Genomic DNA, 17,207 nt, shown 5'->3' with positions numbered 1-17,207 from the left:
GCGCGGCGAAACGTCTACGGTTGTTGCTATCTTCACGGCGAGAATTCTCATTATCCACCGCGACGGCGGAAAGTCGGCCGGGAGAGATGAAAAAAATGTCTGCACAAGAATGCTTCCATTATCGGGGAAGAATGGGTCGACATAGAATAAAGGACGACGGGCTTCAGGTGAGATTGAAGCTTTGCATTCGAATGAACGCACTTCTCGGCACAAAGCGAAAAAAGATCGAGCGCGTTCGATAGGTTATATATCGAGGTCGATATAACCTATAAATATTTGCGGAACCATTGACTTTTTTTGAAAAGAAAAAAAGAACAATAAGAGGTAAGATTTCGATTTCATCAGTTCTCGAGAAGCGCAATCGAATTGTTTTGGCGATTAGCGTTAATCAACGTTCTCGTTGTTGATTAATGCATTTGATTTTTTCAGGCATGCAATCATGAAACGTGCATCAGATTTTTCGGGATAATGCGATACATGGCGCGACCCGTCCCGATATATCGCGGAGGGTTCGCACCGCACGCCGGCACGCGACGTCTCCTATCGATCCCGCCCTCGCCGCGTCGGGAACGTGGCTCGCGCGCGAAAAGCAGCGCGAAGTCGCTATCGCAATCGGCCGGCTGGCCGGTAACGCGTGATTCCGCCGCCCCTGCAGAAATTTAATCGTCGACGGTACGATGCGTGTTTCACCCCCTGGCATGCCCCCCCCTCCCTCCGCTTTATTGCTGCCCCGTGCCGAGTCAGCTGCGGGCGATAAGCCCAGACCAGTTTCGATTCGCTCGCACTTACCGAACAAGTATCTCGTGCACTTGTTCACGGAGGGGCGGGAGGGAGAGCGGGGAGGGTTGATGCCCGATCCCTTCGGAGCGCTCGAATTCTCCGGTGGCACTTGTTTCGCCACACGATTAACGTTATAAAGTTGCACCGTTCAGCAAATTTGCATGTGGAACTCGCCTCAGGAATGCGTACATTTTTTTTCTGCAAAATTCCTTGGCAAACACGGAATGTCATTATTTTTCGCCGAGGAGTTAAATTGCGAGCTAAAAATCGAGATTCGGAATAATTAGACTGTTTTCCATAATATCGATCTTCTTTTGCAGATATGCGAGGATGTCATCGCCATCGCTGGAGAGCCGCAAGCCCCCACCCTCGCATGCTCCCGCGTCGTCGCGACGGGTCCTACCTAGGAGCGGCCGGCGCTGCACAACGGGCCTCAGTAGCGTGACGAGCGTCGATCCGTGTGTATCTGGTTTCTACGCGTGGCTTTACGCGTGTGTGCTGCTCCTTCCGATCGCCCTACGTCCGACGTTCTCTTCTCCTGGCCCGCATTCCTTTATTCTGCCACATCTTCTCCCCGGCGGAATCTTCGCGCGGACGACGAGGGACCGAGGCGCGGCCGAATCGAGCCGGGACGAGACGCGCGCGCGTGTGTGCCATCGATACGCTCGGTACGAACGAGTGCAGGAGCCAACGATCGAGGGAGCCAGGACTCCGCGCAGAAAGAGAGAACGGGAAGCGGCGAGAGAGGTAAGGAGGTGCCGGCTGGTCTTCCAGCTTCCTGCCCGTGCTTATCGGCGGAACGCGGCGGCGACCCTCGCGAATTCCGGCCGCGGATAACGTTTGCGTATCCTGTTTTGTCCTTGTCGATTCTATATACATATCAGAGCCCACCCAGCGACGCGAAATGATCGCGGATCTCGAAAGATGGGGAGCCTTTTAAACGTCTGTGAGTCTTTTTTTCACAGCTTGGGCTTTTCTCATTTCGCCCGCGAAGTATTCAGACGGAAATTGCGTAGTAGGTGAAGGTTCAACACCCCTTGGCGACAAAGGGGCGCGCGAGGGTGCGACGAGGACAAAGCGTCTCCGCACAGTGCGAGAAACGACGCGGCGAGACGTCATGATGTAAATTTCGAGTGGTACTGCTGCTCAGCGAAGCGAATCGACGCCTTCCTTCTTAGTTCTACATATTACAATCGGTTGAAGTCTACTTGAAATTAAACGAAAAGAATGAAGTCTTGCTATTAATTAGCACTTGTGCAATTTTATCATTTTATGTTTCAGTTTTAATTGTTTGCAACTTAAATACTTAATTCTTCAAGTTTTGAGAAAAAATCAAAGCAGAGTGAGTTATAGAATTTGCCAAAATAATTTTGTTAAAGAATCTAAATCAAGCAAAAGCAAAGGTCAATTCGAAATTATTAAGAAAACAGAGCTTACTGTCTCAATTTAATATCTCGGAATTATTTCAGCGACCTTTGGCTAGTCACAGTACATTTAAATATCCCGAAAACACTGTATTGTATTTGGGATTTAGAAGAAAGCGGCTATTCGCTGATCTAATCGAGCCCGTGCGTCCCAGCCGGAAGAAGAGCAGAGAACTCGATAATTTCAGTTGAATTTTTACGAATGACTGATAATCCTGCGCGTTCGCGAGAGTTTGTGCAACCTTGAAGGGTCATCGCGGGGCAGTTCCCATGGAGACCGACCGGAAAGCCCTTCTGAGAGGCAGCGCTTCGTCGCGCGGCGTGAAAAGTGTTGTCGACACACGGCCTTCGCTTCGGAGACGAACTATTTTTACCGACCTTCGCGGGAGGGATGCATCGGCGGGGTTGCGAGGGGGTGTCTGCTTTTATTTTGTACGGAAGCACTGCTCGCGAACGGCGGTGAGTCACCCGGCCGGCCGGGTGACTCTCAGTCGGTGTGCTCCAAAATCTCCTTGTTTTGCTGCTTGACTACGCAAGACTGCGTGTCTTATAGCGAAACTGAGCGAGAACTGTCCCCAGGCATTTTTTAGGTCAATTATATCCCTCAAAGATTAACAAGCCGTCTGTGTTTTTCATGTCATTCCAAAACGGATATTTTGTTAACACGCACCTTTTTATCTAATCTGAAAACACTAATCTATATTTGTTTCCAATCTTTATTTTGAAATAATATACATCGAACCTTAATTAGTGGCGCTAATGCATTTTGATAATCAATGTGAGACATAGCGACTAGCAGCCTATATTTCTAAAGGTTTTGCCTGCTTATATCTTGGGTGGGGTCGGACCCGGTCAAAAACGAAGGGCGCCACGCTGCGCGGCATGACACATCAGTGAAGGGAAATAACCAGGAAGAGAGGCAGAGAACCAGTTTGTGTTTAAATTCGTCGTTGTTTTATTTTTGGCTCTAAATCATTTTGCATCTCTCTTTCTTCAGTGCGTTTGATTTTATTCGCTTCTCAATTTATAACAAGATTAATCCTGGTTCAGTTTTTTTTATTTTTTTATAAAAATTCAGTATATGGAAAGTTAGTTTAAATGTATTTCTAATTACGAAGCCTTATTTGATTTTTTTTCAGACAGTCTTAAATTCCGTGTTTGAACCCTTCGCAACCGAAGGTTTAAGAAGCTTAACAAGTGTTCCTACGTGTTTACATACAAATGTATTTACGAGCGGATTAAATATACCAGCGGAATAATGAATACTTCGAAATGCCTGGAATACTATTTCGAAAATTTTCGATAAATTTATTACTTCTAGATAAAATCATGATGATTTGACACGCATTCTTTTCATTCCTGTGTATATGTCATCCAACTAAAATTTGTATACACATCATAAAAGAATCTTTTCAGAAAATAAACATTTGTATTTATTTATTTTTTTTTTTAATAAAATGCGTGTATTTATATAATTAGACATATATTCACTTAGCATCTTAATTATTTCGCGTTCAATTAAATGCAAAACTCGCATTAATGCGTGTCGAATCGTCAGACAAAACAAAGTTCTTATTTCGCCGATAACACACTGTTGTGCGAAAAGAACGAGAAAGCACTATCTGGTATAAAACTTGTGATAGATATAAATGAAAAATTGTGGCCTGGCACTCTGCAACGGCATTATCGTCGCGAGATTAATGCGCCCTGCGACTGCAGCCGTGAGACTTTACAATCGCAGCATTTAAATGTGAACAGAACTATGTGTGTGCCCGGACGGTGGGTAACTTTGCACCTTTGCTCCTTTCTTCCGCTCGACACAAAAAGAACGATTATGCGACGACACCACTCGCCGGAAGTAATTTAAGAGGCTCGCTTTTATCAATGTCAGTTAACTTTGAACTTTATTTTATCTTGTTTTATTTTAGACAGTTTTAAATTCTTAAAAAATGTTCGAAACATCTGGTTTAGCACTACAGAGACGGGTTTTAGAAACCAGAAATCTGGTGAAGGTGAAAATAATATTACAGCTAGAACGAGAGAGATATCGACCTGAATTAATAATATTTTGTTTTTGGAGAGAAAAATTCAGCTAAAGAGGAAAAAAAGCTTGCGAAAGTTCAGTTTAATTTGAAGTTGGTAAACCCATCCATAATTGAATGCAAATTGGATTTCCAATTTTATCGCACGAAATGATTACGTATCATTCTCGTCAAAGCCAAACAAGGTGAACATTATTACGTCGTTATTATATTTAATTCTATAATTAATATTTTGCATTGCCATTGATGCGATTGGAAAATGGTATTTAAGTTGACCAAGGAATATAAAATTAAAAAGATGAAACTTGTAAATCGCTGTATATGATAAATTGAAATACTAGTATTTTGTAGGACGCAATTTAATGTTGCAAATTGCATGAAAGTGCCGCGATTATCCAGATTGCGGACAATTCCGGAGACGTCAGAATAGCGCTATCGGCTGTCCAATCATTACGATAGTCCAAGTAGTTGTTATCATACTCTCAGTACAACTTAAATCATCATCGCGACGGGTATCTTGCGAGAGTTATCCGACGACAAAAAGAGTCCACACAGCAGGCGCGTGCGGCGCAAGAAACACGAGCACGAGTCTAGCCGCTAGGCCGGTTTCTTGCTCTGATTTTTCGCAGCTGCAGCTGCAGCTTCCGAGCGCAAAGAGAACGAAAAGAAGAGCACGTGAGGAATTACGCGTGGAAAGCTGTCGAACGACGATACAGCTTCTTTCATTTATTCCACGATAATTTCAACTTTTAATTGCACAAATGTCCGACTATAAATATCTCCGTGACAAAGCAATTGTCCTCGGTTGATCTCTGACCGTAGGAACACTCGTGGCCGACGGTGCGCCCCGCGCGTTACATAATGAAACGTTGCTCTATCGCCGTGCGATGTACCGGACGTTTGTACCGTTCGTTATTCCTCGCATCATACCGCGCCGTACACGCGGCGCGATACGGATCTTGCCTCTCCGCGGTTGCACTGCTTCGTTTTTATTTACACATAATCTCATGCTGGTCTCTCTCGCGTTTCCGACGCGTAACGGATTCCGCTGTCAGCTGAGGGGGGAGGGCCTCGCGTGACTACAATCCCCGTCGGAAGCATAACTGAATCACTTACAGCTCATACTTACGCGTAAATACTCCGGATTTTCTCCAATTAGTGTCAATATCTCGGAATGAGAGCGCATACCACGCCATTCTGTGATTCGGTGGAACAATTAATTAATTGCGTGTCTGAATGCGGAATATCAGTCTTTTTTGCTAAATCAAAGAATTGACGATTGCAACGAGGTTGTTGATTTTGTTTCGGTTGTTGGATGGATATAATTGTTACATCTTTGCATCTATTATCTGTAAGCATTTCCTGCGTATTTCCACGCCGAAACTCTATAAAAGTTAATGCGAATTTGTTGTAACAGAAAAGTGATTCTATTTTTCCCATTAATTAGCTCCGAGATGCATCATTCGGACAATGTCACATCTGCAATTCTTTCATACAATTTTCGAAAAAGCATTGTTGAAGAATATTTCTATTTCAGAGCACGCGAACTAGAGCATTAATGAGCTGAAGATGAGACACTCTAGAACGAGAGAGATCTTGCGTGACGCTAATGAGGAAAAAGTATGTTCACGATTGGATTCGATGGAAGCGACGGGGCTGAATAAAGCCGCAGCGTCAAATCGAGCGAGATGAGATGGTATCGGTGTCCTCGGTGACCAAGTTCGGCCAAAGACCCGTCTGCGGCTTTTCTTAGCCGATACTTGCACTAAGACTCGCGCTATTCATCGCGTTTGGGCTCGTAAAAGTGCCGCCGCACGCCAAGTTCGAGTATGGCAAGATCGTGCCACATTTATCGTTCTAAATTCAACCTGCGTGCGTACGCTTTTAAATCCCTTCACTGTCGACGACTGTTTATTTAGCTTTTATTTACGATCGTCTATATATAAAGCGATAAAATTTGTTGTAAAAGTTTAATTGGATAATCTTCGGCCGCCGAGCACAACTGAAATAAGTCCTCTCTGCGACTCGATTCGACGCATCTTTGTGCTTTAACGTTGTCCTTGTTCGCTGCCGTTGAAAGTATTTCCGTTCGGCTTCGTGACGGGAAAATTTAAGAGCGAATTCATCCGTTCATGTTGACAAAGCGACGCCTGCTTTCACTATTCACGCCTGTGTGACTTGAATTTTATACCAAATGGACACTATTTTTGATATGTTGCATCATATTTCAACACTTTTTTTAATATTCGCGTGCAAATACTCTAAAATTACAACAGATATTTTAATGACAAATATTAGAAATTGAAAAAAGATAGATTTTTATTAATATAGTTGAATGATTTTATTCTCAAATCGTTTGAATCACAGTTTTCGACTGAAAAATTGCGAAATGCAATAAATTTTATGGAACTTTGAACTCGTTAAACGAAGTAAATTATTTTTGTGAAAGTTCAAGTACAAATTCTTGAACGTTACGGTCACGGTACTTCCCTAAAGAGCGAAGGAAGGAATTTCTTTTACGAGTTCAAGAACCTCTTCTCGCGTGGCGCTTTAAAGACGTGTTATGGGAACGCTTTAATGCGCGTATCGCTTTTTTTTTTTTTTATTGGCGTCGTAACATCACTTTTATGCGCAATCCCGTGTCTCGCGCATGATTACTTCGTTACGGATTAATTGCTCCGATTGCCATTAAACGATAGTCCTGTTTCAAAGTCCTGCTTTACGGCATTCACCGTAGTAACCGGTTGAATGGCACGTCTCGCGTCAAGTCGAGCAGCTCGTTTATATTTACGTGCCACTTGCGATCGATCGTACAGGGTGTCTCGCACAAGCGAATCAATCTTCGATGCGACGTCGTCTTTGACGAGTTGGAAATAGAAGTTAGCTGATTAGAAATTCTAAAACGTTAACTTTTCAAAAATATTTAAAAAAGAGAGAGAGAGAGAGAGAGAGCTCTTTGTAAACAAGGTCCCTTCTGTGCTTTCAGGTACAGATGTAGTTGTCAAAGGTTGATAGCCTCTCGAGTGAGCAGTTCTCACTCAGCCGGTTAAATTAACGGTTAAAGCTACTGACTAGTGTGTGGTGAATACCGATTTAACAGGCACGAATTGATCTTAAGTGTCTGGCGAGGGATTCTCGAGACGTGTAAGATCGATCGCGGACGATAGGTCAGATGAAACGTATCGGCCGATAAATATGCGCGCCGCTTATCGCGTGCAATATTCTCGTCGCCAGCCGGAGATGGAACGATATAAAGGAATTATGTCGTTCTGCGTGACTGCGAGTGCTAAAGAAACCGCTAATATGAATTATGCTGTCGGAAGCGGGCGTAATTTAAAGTGATACGTGAAACTAAAGCGTTTTAATCTCTTAAATTTAATTCATGCATATTTCTCAATTAAGCGCGGATCTTTTTCTCCACAATTTATCAAGCTCGTTTAATTTATTAATTTATGTTTCCGAGTATTCTTTTATTTACAGAGCGTAAAAGTAGCTGTAGGAATCTGCAGAGCAATTTCACAAAATGACATACTGCAGAATCATTTCCGCGAGGCAATTTAAAAAAGATGGCACACATTAACAGCGTAATGTAAGACGGCGCGCGTTTACGACATTCGGAGTGTCATAACTACGGTTATTAAGGCGCGAAGCGAAGCCGGAGGAAATGGCTGAGGATACGGCGGAATCGTAACGCGATGGGACAGGTGCGAATAAAGCGGAGAAGTGCCGGTGAAACGAGGAAGGAAAGCGGAGTGGACGTTTACCCGGCAAATAATAGCGGTGTTTTGTTTCGAGTTAGCGGGCGTCCGCCGACGCGATAGCGTCGGGATGAAACTCGGGGGGGATCAATACGCGCAGCGGCGGATTTCTCAATCGGCGCATATGTACAAACCCTCGTGCTTCGCTGCCCCGTTGCGCTCTCGCCATGACTTATAACTCATGAATAACGAGTGTGATACAACGCGCGTCATTTTTAAGTAGCGATAGGACGATAGATAAGGAGGCGTTTCGTGCGGCGAAATTCGCACGGAGGGTGAAAAGGGAGGGATGAACGCAATTATTGATTTCTCCCAGCACTTTAATTAACGCCGCGCGTAAAATATATGCGTGGACGCTCAACGCGGCGTAAAACGATTGTTTGGCGAATTCCTTCTTCGCGAATCTTAAATATCGCTCAATTAAATTCGACGAATAAATCTCGCGGATGCCGGACGATTTTCTATAACTCGACGGGCAATTAACAGTTTCACCGTGGTGTGGCAACAAGCTCGGGGGAGATTTTCTTCGCTACTCGCTATGATACCCGGGATAATTGCAGTTCACTTAATGACGCTTGGAAATGAAAACTGTTGTTTAATTAATGCGCGCATTTTTCTCTTTCAGACGCCACCGAGAAGCTACTTGGAGTGCATTTTCGTAGCTCGAGTAACCGAAATCGCCCAGCTACGTCGGTACGATGCAGAGCAACGGCTCGGAGAATGTTGGATCTGAGAACGGCGTCGACAAATCGGGATGGACGGTGCGTATCGCTTGATTTAGCGCTAATTAATTTAACGAGGAATCGCCGATACCGTGAAGATATTTCTGCAACGGTATTATTCGGAGATTTGCATCGTCAATTCTTAATTCATTTTTTATTTCTTTCCAGCAGGAAATTATCACAGTAATTACAGCAGATTTATCGTTCAATGTAATTAATGAAACGGATTATAATAAATTGCACGATTTTCCAGGTTGGATTGATCAACGGAAAGTTTAAGTATCTGACGGCGGAGACATTTGGTTTTAAAATCAACGCCAACGGATCGAGCCTGAAGAAGAAGCAATTGTGGACTCTGGAGGGCAGCGAACATCAGGTTTTCCTTCGCTCCCATTTGGATCGATATCTAGCAGTCGACCAGTTTGGTAACGTGACAGGCGAGAGCGAGGAGTCGTCGGACCCGGGATGCGCTTTTCAAATACAACTCGCTTCCGATGGTATGCGCAAACTTCGTATTCACGCTCGCGTATTGCTGTACAGTAAAAGAATTTTGTTCATTTGAAATATTAGAAATATATAGAACTTTATAGCTTTACAAATTTTGTTGCATCTTTAAATTTAAGAAAAAATTTAAAGAGATACGCCTTGATTAATTTCGATGTTAAAACCGGCAATAGTTTTTGCAGTATTACGATGCACGTCTAAAAATATCTGAACTATTTTTAAATCTAACTGCACGCGAAAGGCCAATGGCTATTATGATCTTTCATATACTTGCGTTATCACAAACGATTACTCTAACCGTTCGACATCAATTGGTGCTTTGTAATGAATGGGTGAGAGTTTCTTTTAACGGATAGCAATCGGAACAAATTGCAGGCAGCGGTCGATGGGCGCTGAAGAACATCCAGAGAGGCTACTTCTTAGGCTCGAGCCAAGATGAATTGAAGTGTACCGCTAAGGCCCCAGGCGAAGCGGAGTACTGGCTCGTACATCTCGCCGCCAGACCGCAGGTACACCTTAAATACCTGTTGCGTTTTCAGACCTCACGAACGAAGCGTTTACGGTAAATTGTTTGCGCAATCTAATCGTTGCTACAACTTTGCTAATGACTGTATTTCCGCGACCGACAGATTAAGCGACAATTTTAATTCGTTTCGGTGCCGCTCGCTCTTTTATGATTGTATCTATAATTCATGGGTTGTCGTAAAAAGCATCGAATAGTTTTGAACATCCGTCGATCAATTTCGAAGACGATCTCTCGTTTCGCGTGCATCTTCGAACAAGGATTTGAAGGATTTAAAAATGCAATATTTGCGCGCGTCTTAATTAAAAGTTTCTAACTTGTTGATTCAATTAATTAGGTGAATCTTCGATCGGCCGGGAGAAAACGCTTCGCACACCTGAGCGCCACTCAGGATGAGATTCACGTGGACGCACCGGTGCCCTGGGGTGAGGACACTCTATTCACTTTGGAATTTCGCCCGGCAACTATGGGCGACGATCACAGCCACGGGGATCGCACTAAATCCGAAGGCGGCCATTACGCGCTACATACTTGCAATAATAAATATCTCGCACGTGATGGCAAACTGTTGGACGCTTGCACACGGGATTGTCTGTACGCCGCGGAGTTCCATGCCGGCCTTCTCGCTCTTCGGTATGTTCAATTGTGCAAAAGAATTAAACGCCAATTAAAATGTAAGTCGGTCTTGATTAGCATAATTGAACAACTAATTAGTATTAATCAGCAATTATTCAATCTTTATTTAAATTGCGAACAATTTACCAACAAGTTTTTTCCTTTCAGCGATATACATGGCGCGTACTTGGCACCGATCGGCAGTAAGGCTGTTCTGAAATCGAGATCAACAACTGTTACGCGCGACGAGCTCTTCTCTTTGGAGGAATCTCTACCACAGGCATCGTTCGTCGCGGCATTGAACCAGCGATACGTTTCCGTTAAGCAAGGTAATAGTAATTTCTAATCTTGCTAGCGATTCATCGTCGTAAAAAATAAGGTACAGTTGAGATTTGATTCAATTGACATAATTGATGCCCGATTTGATCAGGCGTCGACGTGACGGCCAATCAGGACGAGATCTCCGGCCACGAGACATTCCAGTTAGAGTTCGATCGAGTAACGAAACGATGGTACGTGCGAACAATGCAGGACCGTTACTGGAGCCTGGAGGCCGGCGGCGGCATCCAGGCGTCCGATCACAAGCGCTCGTCGAACGCGCTCTTCGACCTGGCGTGGCAGTCGAACGACGGCACCGTCGCATTGCGCGCTAACAACGGCAAGTTCCTGGCCACTAAGCGGTCCGGCCATCTCTACGCGAACGCCGACTCACTGAACGGCAACGATTCCGACCCCGCTAAGTACCATTTCTACCTGATGAACCGACCGGTGCTGGTGCTGCGGTGCGAACAGGGCTTCGTCGGCCCCAAGAGCGCGGCCAGTCCCAAACTCGAGTGCAACAAGGCTGTCTACGAGACGATACGCGTCGAGCGGTGCGAACGCGGCGTGGTCAGATTCAAAGGTAACCTAACCTCTCACGTTATTTATTTTAATTGACTGAATTAATCATTTTTGGAAATCGGAAACATTTTAAAGTTAATAACCGCTAATTTTTTATCGCTGGAAAATATCCTGTTATATTCCTCGTATTTCTGTCGAAATTACGAGAATTAATTCACGAATCACTAAACGTATAGGACAAAATGGAAAGTATTGGCACGCGGACAGCGAGGGAGTGACCGTGGACTCGGACATGCCGTCCGACGGCTTTTATCTGGAGCTGCGCGAGCCGTCGCGAATCTGCATCAAGTGCGTGGACGGCCGGTATCTCACCGCGGGCAAGAACGGCGTGCTGCGCCTGGGCGACACGGACTACGAGTCCGCCACGAAGTGGGAGTTCTAATGCAGGGGATAACGCGCAAGATGCAACGAGCAAGATGTATATTCCGCTGCCTCTTCAGCTTTGGTCGTAACTCGCAGTACCGTATCCCCGAATAACAATAGCAGGAGACTCGCGGCTCCCGCGCTGATTCCTGCCGCGTACTTAATCGAGCATACCGCGCCGCATCAGCGTTGCCGTCGAGTTTTAACAGTGCCGACACGGCACGACTAATACTCTTTCTTTTCCCAGATCTTGATCAAACGCTTCGTGAATCCGCAGTATATCCGAGACTGACGATTAACCGACTTACGCTGAATTAACGCCAGAATTTCGAGAGAACGTCCGAAGGACCGGCTGGACTATTGTAACTGTCCACGGTCTATTTTATACGTAACACACTTTTATATCCGTATATTGTAAGGACAGTTTGCCACGCTGCGAGCTACATTTTTATAACAATATTGTCTTTGGCGTGTATCAATTATTTATTTATAAAATCGATTGTTATTTGCGATGAATAACCGAACTTATTTCATGCTAAATTATTCCTTGCCAAGAGCAGTGTAATAACGTGGAATATCGCTGAAGTGTCGCGTAGGAATCGAGGAAGAAGTCTGGATATTTCTGCTTGCAGCGTGGCAACGACTTTTTGCTACCGTTAGGGGCACATTTTATTCATTAGACAAATTATTTAAAGGAAGATAAAAGTTACACTTGTGAAGGCACAATGAGAGAAAGAGAGATAGAGCCAAGTCCATTCGATTAGAATCACTGCCCCAGGTTCGACACTGACCTACAGATTTCATTGCCAAAACACAATCACTAATTGAGTAAAGCGCATTTAACGGAATGCACACACGAGAGTTTCGCTGTACTCCCCTCGCATGCTTCACACGTACTAGCCTACTGCGTATGTTAAGTAAAATATGCCAAACTAAGGCTTGGTGACGGAAAGACTCGCAACAGCAGCACATAGATCGGCGGTTTTTGTTCGCTTTCTTCTTTTTTTTTTTTTTTTTACGATACTTCGACGGGTATTGCGCGTTCTTAGCAATAAGATTAGACTTAATCTCATTTCTCAATGATAAGAAAACTGACAGAAAGTCACGTTGTGTTTTATAATTTACGAATTTTCCGGTATGTCGAATAGAATTGTAGGAGATAACGAGAAGTAGACTCTTCGGATAGATGATCATTTCGAGACACACTGAGATATGTACGTTCGTCTTGTGTAAATATATGTTTGTCTCTTTTTTTCAACGTCATTACGCTGATCGCAACATGATACTACGCACGGCAGGCGCCAATTAATTTTTACATGTTACGAGAGCGAAACACGTATTTATAATGCGAAGTGTGCGAAAAGCATTCGGTGAATATTTTACTTTTTTGGATGATATACTGAAATATATATATGGATTTTTTGATCCACTGACGAGATGACACAATTTCTTTATATACTTCTGTAAGCGGCAATCTCTTTATTACTTTTTCACGGTAGAAATGCATTAAGAGCAATTGATGTAATAAATTAAAGGATGTAATAAAAAAATTTTTTATTGATCGGAGCTACACGCGACTTCTTCTATAAACTGATTGCATTATTATATTAATAAGTTTATATACACGATGTACAAGTCACTATCGAGTTTATCAGTGGACAATTTTAGTAAGTTTAATAAACCTATCAACTGATTGTTTTGTTACGAAAATATTGCAAAATAGTACTAATGGATCATTTTTTATTTACATCAAGTTGGAAGATTTTGCATTAAAAATTAAAGGAGGATAACACTTTCTCAGTTATTACTTTCTTCATAGCTATACATTGATTTTCAATCAACAATATTGTAAAGCAATAAGAAGTGACAATGATAGTATTATAATATAAAATATTACTTTGCTGCCATATTTTGCCGTTTTGCAGCTCGGTCTTCTAGCACCATGTAATATTTGTTAAACATCAATTTTAGTGCCGGATACATTAAAGGCAAGAGTGGCAATTGCGACAGGCTAATATGCATATTATCGTATGCAATACCGACGTTATCTAGTTTAGTGCCATTCTCGGCTTCAGGTAAGTGAGGTATAACAGAGTATCGTTGGCTGAAGTGCGTCAATAGCGTGAACTTTGCTTGCATTTTCTCGCCCATTTCTACGGCCTGTGAGACCGTTGAGTGAAACTTTATCTTCGCTTCCTCTATCAGATCGTCCTCCATCGTTGCTTCGTGAATCAAAAGGTCGCAATCTTGACCGAGCTTCACGAGATTTTCGGTGGGCATAGTATCTCCGCTGGAAATAGCATCGTCATAATTTTAAGGCACACTTACGCTTCAATGAATTTATGCGTTTAACACGAAGATCGACGAATAACGAGTTACGAATTAAATTTCAAAACAGATTAAGAGATTTATTTATTATTTGGAGTTTATTGCTCACCTGTATACTATCTTCTTTCCATTGTGGAGCGTCACAGAAACGCCGTACGAATAAGGACAATGCTTGACGTACACAGTTCTCACAGCTTGCACGTTCAGCGTTTTGTACATGTCCAAGTATTTCAAGTCATTCGGATTGTGTATGTTCATGAAGAGCTCGCTGTTCGATATTAGCGTCATCCGGTGCAGAATGGGTTCGAAGCGTTTGTGATACAGCTGTAGCCACGCGGCAATATGTGACGGCGCGAACAGGTACAAAGAATCTTGCGTGACAGCCCCTCTTTCCTTTAACAAACCGATCAAGCCGATGTGATGATCCGCGTGCAGATGCGACACGTACACCGCCTGAAATATGAGCCGAGCTTCATGATTGAATTTCGCTGCAAAGTTGTAGAAAAAGAAGGCGCAGACACGATTGCCGTACCTTGATCGTTTTCAGGATCTTATCCGTCTCGGACTTTCCGTAGATTTTCATGATTTGCCTGAACGTACCCTCGCTGCAGTCTAGCACCATACTATGGTCCTCGTCCACTCGCAAGAGTATGCCGCTCGTGTTTCTGACTTTACTCGGAACGCTGGAACCAGTACCCAGCATAACGATCTTTGGATATTCGGTTCCAATAGACAATTCTTTCGTTCGAGCGTTAATATCCGTTTGCAGCTCCGCCAACACGTCTAGGAAACCCTCAGTCTCGAAAACTTCATTTATGTACTCCTCCGAATGCAACGATACTTCGTTTGTTGTATCGAGTCTCAATTCCGGTTGCAAGTGGACGGTGTGAAGGGTTCTGGGGCGATATATAACGGGCATGTCCGCCGCCTGTGAGGAAAAAAGTATGCAGTGATATAAAAACACATAAGTACTTTTGGAATAGAAGAAGCTTCGATGTGTCAATCTCACCCGTGTTTTCTTTTGAAAGCTTTCTTCGTCCAAAGAAGGGAATATATCAGAATGCAATAAACGAAGTTTATACTGATGCTTGTGGCTCGCTTCGGTCCCCATACACTCGTTCTCCTCATTTAAAACTATATGACGCGTGTTGAGACCAAATTTGCCCATCCAGTCCACGTAACGAGGGTTATCCATTATTTTTTGAGGCGTGAAATGAATGATGCAATAAGGCGCGTCATCCTTGCTCGACGTTGTCGTTTGGTGTTGTGCAAAGGCAGGATGGTTTACAAAGGATTCTAAATAATCTTCCGATGGGCATTCTACAACTGGAAAGAAAGATAGTAAAACGATAAAAGATTTGTTTAATATAAAGATGCGAACAAAATCATATGTTAACTTACTTATGAAAGAAGGACCTGGCGTCATGGGAGAGCAAACATCTTTGCTCAAAACGACTGTGCCGTCAGGAAGAGTAATGTCCTGATTATTTTTGAGCTGTTTCAACAAAGGACCAGCTGGTACACCTTTCTTCATACATTTTTCAAAGTCCAACTTGCCCGCACGAGGATGCAATTTACAAATGTAAGACATTACATTGGATATTTTCTTCTTTTCCAACTTCTTTTCGATCTTCGATATCTTCTTTTCCTTCTCTACTCTATCAGGTACTCGTTTGCCATTAGAATTAGTATAATCATAATAACTGATTGTATTGTCCACTACTTCCTCTTTCACATCAATAGGCTCAGTTTCCTGAGGATTTGATTTTGTAATGGAAACATATGTAACGGTCATTGCCCCATCCGAATATGGCTCCGATTCATCACACTTGGCTTCGTGAATTTTTAGAGCTTGCAGCAACACAAACTTCTTGATTGCGTCAAATATATCTACCGTTCCTTTGGGACCGTGCACATGGACTTTTGGCACTCCAACATCTTGTATCGTCAAGAGCATTCCTGGGATACCACCTAAATTATCCCAAGACGCAGATGTTACAAACACATGTTCCAGCTTTACTAACTTGGATTTATGCTCATTTGCCAGTCTCTGCGATCCTTCCCCGCAGTTAAAGATATACCTGGTGTTTCCCGCCGCTAAATAAACACATTTTGGCGTACCACGAGCTCCGGTGCCCAGAATCTACAAATGGAAAATTTCATCAATTAATATATTTAGTGCTGAATTGAAATTATAATTTGATTGTTACTTATAGAGTACACACAATACTTGGTACGTTACTAACTTGTAATGATACGTTTATATTGCCAGTGTATTTCATGGATTTTTCTAAGAGTTTCTGTCTCGTCCTTTGCATATTCAGTACGTGTAAAGTTGGACGCGGCATGGTTCTGGAAGATCCGTGACGAGCAAACAAGTTTCGCTGCAAAATGCAGCTTTTTATAAAAAATGGTGAAAACGTACAGTAATTGTGCTTTCCAATGTGATGCACGAATAAGCGTACGTTGAACGTCATCCGTTCAGTTTTTTTTTACCGTATAAAAACATATAACGACAATAATAAATATAAATAAATTGTATTAACGTTCAAACGCATGTACACCGCTGTACGAAACCATAACCTCATCCACTATTCTCTGATGTAATATGGTTATAACCTATACGCAACCAGTAAGCAGAATGAATAGAAGAGGTACCGCACATATGCGCAAGCCAGGTTATGTGAATCTGCACTTCGGTTAGCTTCGGACACTTAAAACGGCTCCATTTTATTCGGAATTTTATGAAATTGTAATAGGAGTACATGGTGATATAGGAGCTTATTCACTAGTACAGTCGGTACACTTACCATCAATGTATTTGTAATGTTGCTTCCTAAACTACTCAGTAGACGGCGCTGTTAGCATGAGTTACCTCCTCTAATTCATGTGCTCCTGGTAATCAGGAGCACATGAATTAGAGGAGGTAACTCATGCTAACAGCGCCGTCTACTGAGTAGTTTAGGAAGCAACATTACAAATACATTGATGGTAAGTGTACCGACTGTACTAGTGAATAAGCTCCTATATCATCATGTACTCCTATTACAATTTCATAAAATTCCGAATAAAATGGAGCCGTTTCTCGCCGTTTCAGCGGGTAATTGAAATTTTTCTACATGTTTATTTTCGCTATTTTTGACAGTGTTAGGATGCTCGTAAAATACTTAAATAATTGAAACGTCTTTTTTAAAATTTTTAGAAAGTTTTTTGTTGCAAAATACAAAATTATTAAAGAAATTAAAAAA

At 42.9% G+C, this 17,207-nt stretch overlaps 2 protein-coding genes across 5 annotated transcripts; one reads left to right on the top strand and one right to left on the bottom strand.

Moving 5' to 3' along the window:
* The first annotated feature begins 46 nt into the window (after positions 1-46).
* sn (fascin domain-containing protein singed) lies at positions 47-13,197 on the top strand. Its single transcript, XM_012366462.2, has 9 exons — positions 47-167; positions 1,101-1,527; positions 8,630-8,765; positions 8,980-9,223; positions 9,606-9,739; positions 10,091-10,386; positions 10,537-10,697; positions 10,799-11,269; positions 11,445-13,197. Exons 3-9 carry the CDS (start codon positions 8,703-8,705, stop codon positions 11,648-11,650), a joined length of 1,575 nt encoding a protein of 524 aa, XP_012221885.1. The 5' UTR covers positions 47-167; positions 1,101-1,527; positions 8,630-8,702; the 3' UTR covers positions 11,651-13,197.
* RNaseZ (ribonuclease Z) lies at positions 13,171-16,863 on the bottom strand. 4 transcript variants are annotated; one of them, XM_067353487.1, is made up of 7 exons: positions 16,770-16,861; positions 16,206-16,343; positions 16,041-16,102; positions 15,361-15,930; positions 14,492-15,285; positions 14,069-14,412; positions 13,171-13,921 (listed from the first exon to the last, which is right to left on the bottom strand). In XM_067353487.1, the coding sequence occupies exons 4-7, from the start codon at positions 15,914-15,916 to the stop codon at positions 13,525-13,527; spliced, it is 2,091 nt and encodes a 696-aa protein (XP_067209588.1). In that variant the 5' UTR covers positions 15,917-15,930; positions 16,041-16,102; positions 16,206-16,343; positions 16,770-16,861; the 3' UTR covers positions 13,171-13,524. The 4 variants fall into 4 exon arrangements, with proteins under 4 accessions (XP_067209588.1, XP_067209587.1, XP_067209586.1 ...); XM_067353486.1 differs by having other exon boundaries at positions 15,361-16,102; positions 16,770-16,863; XM_067353485.1 differs by lacking the exon at positions 16,770-16,861 and having other exon boundaries at positions 14,492-14,887; positions 14,969-15,285; positions 15,361-16,102; positions 16,206-16,748.
* Between the last annotated feature and the right edge of the window lie 344 nt (positions 16,864-17,207).

The sequence above is a fragment of the Linepithema humile genome, chromosome 4 (assembly GCF_040581485.1).
Source record: "Linepithema humile isolate Giens D197 chromosome 4, Lhum_UNIL_v1.0, whole genome shotgun sequence".
NCBI classification, from domain to species: Eukaryota; Metazoa; Arthropoda; class Insecta; order Hymenoptera; family Formicidae; genus Linepithema; species Linepithema humile.
This window is presented reverse-complemented; position numbering and strand designations above follow the sequence as displayed.

Coding starts and splice junctions, on each gene's coding strand:
- sn (XM_012366462.2), top strand. CDS start 8,703: ATGCAGAGCAACGGCTCGGAGAATGTTGGATCTGAGAACGGCGTCGAC. Junction 9,740..10,090: donor ATCTCGCCGCCAGACCGCAG/GTACACCTTAAA, acceptor TCAATTAATTAG/GTGAATCTTCGATCGGCCGG. Junction 10,698..10,798: donor ATACGTTTCCGTTAAGCAAG/GTAATAGTAATT, acceptor CGATTTGATCAG/GCGTCGACGTGACGGCCAAT.
- RNaseZ (XM_067353484.1), bottom strand. CDS start 16,436: ATGACGTTCAACGTACGCTTATTCGTGCATCACATTGGAAAGCACAAT. Junction 14,413..14,491: donor AGATCCTGAAAACGATCAAG/GTACGGCAATCG, acceptor CTCATATTTCAG/GCGGTGTACGTGTCGCATCT. Junction 13,922..14,068: donor GGAAAGAAGATAGTATACAG/GTGAGCAATAAA, acceptor TGCTATTTCCAG/CGGAGATACTATGCCCACCG.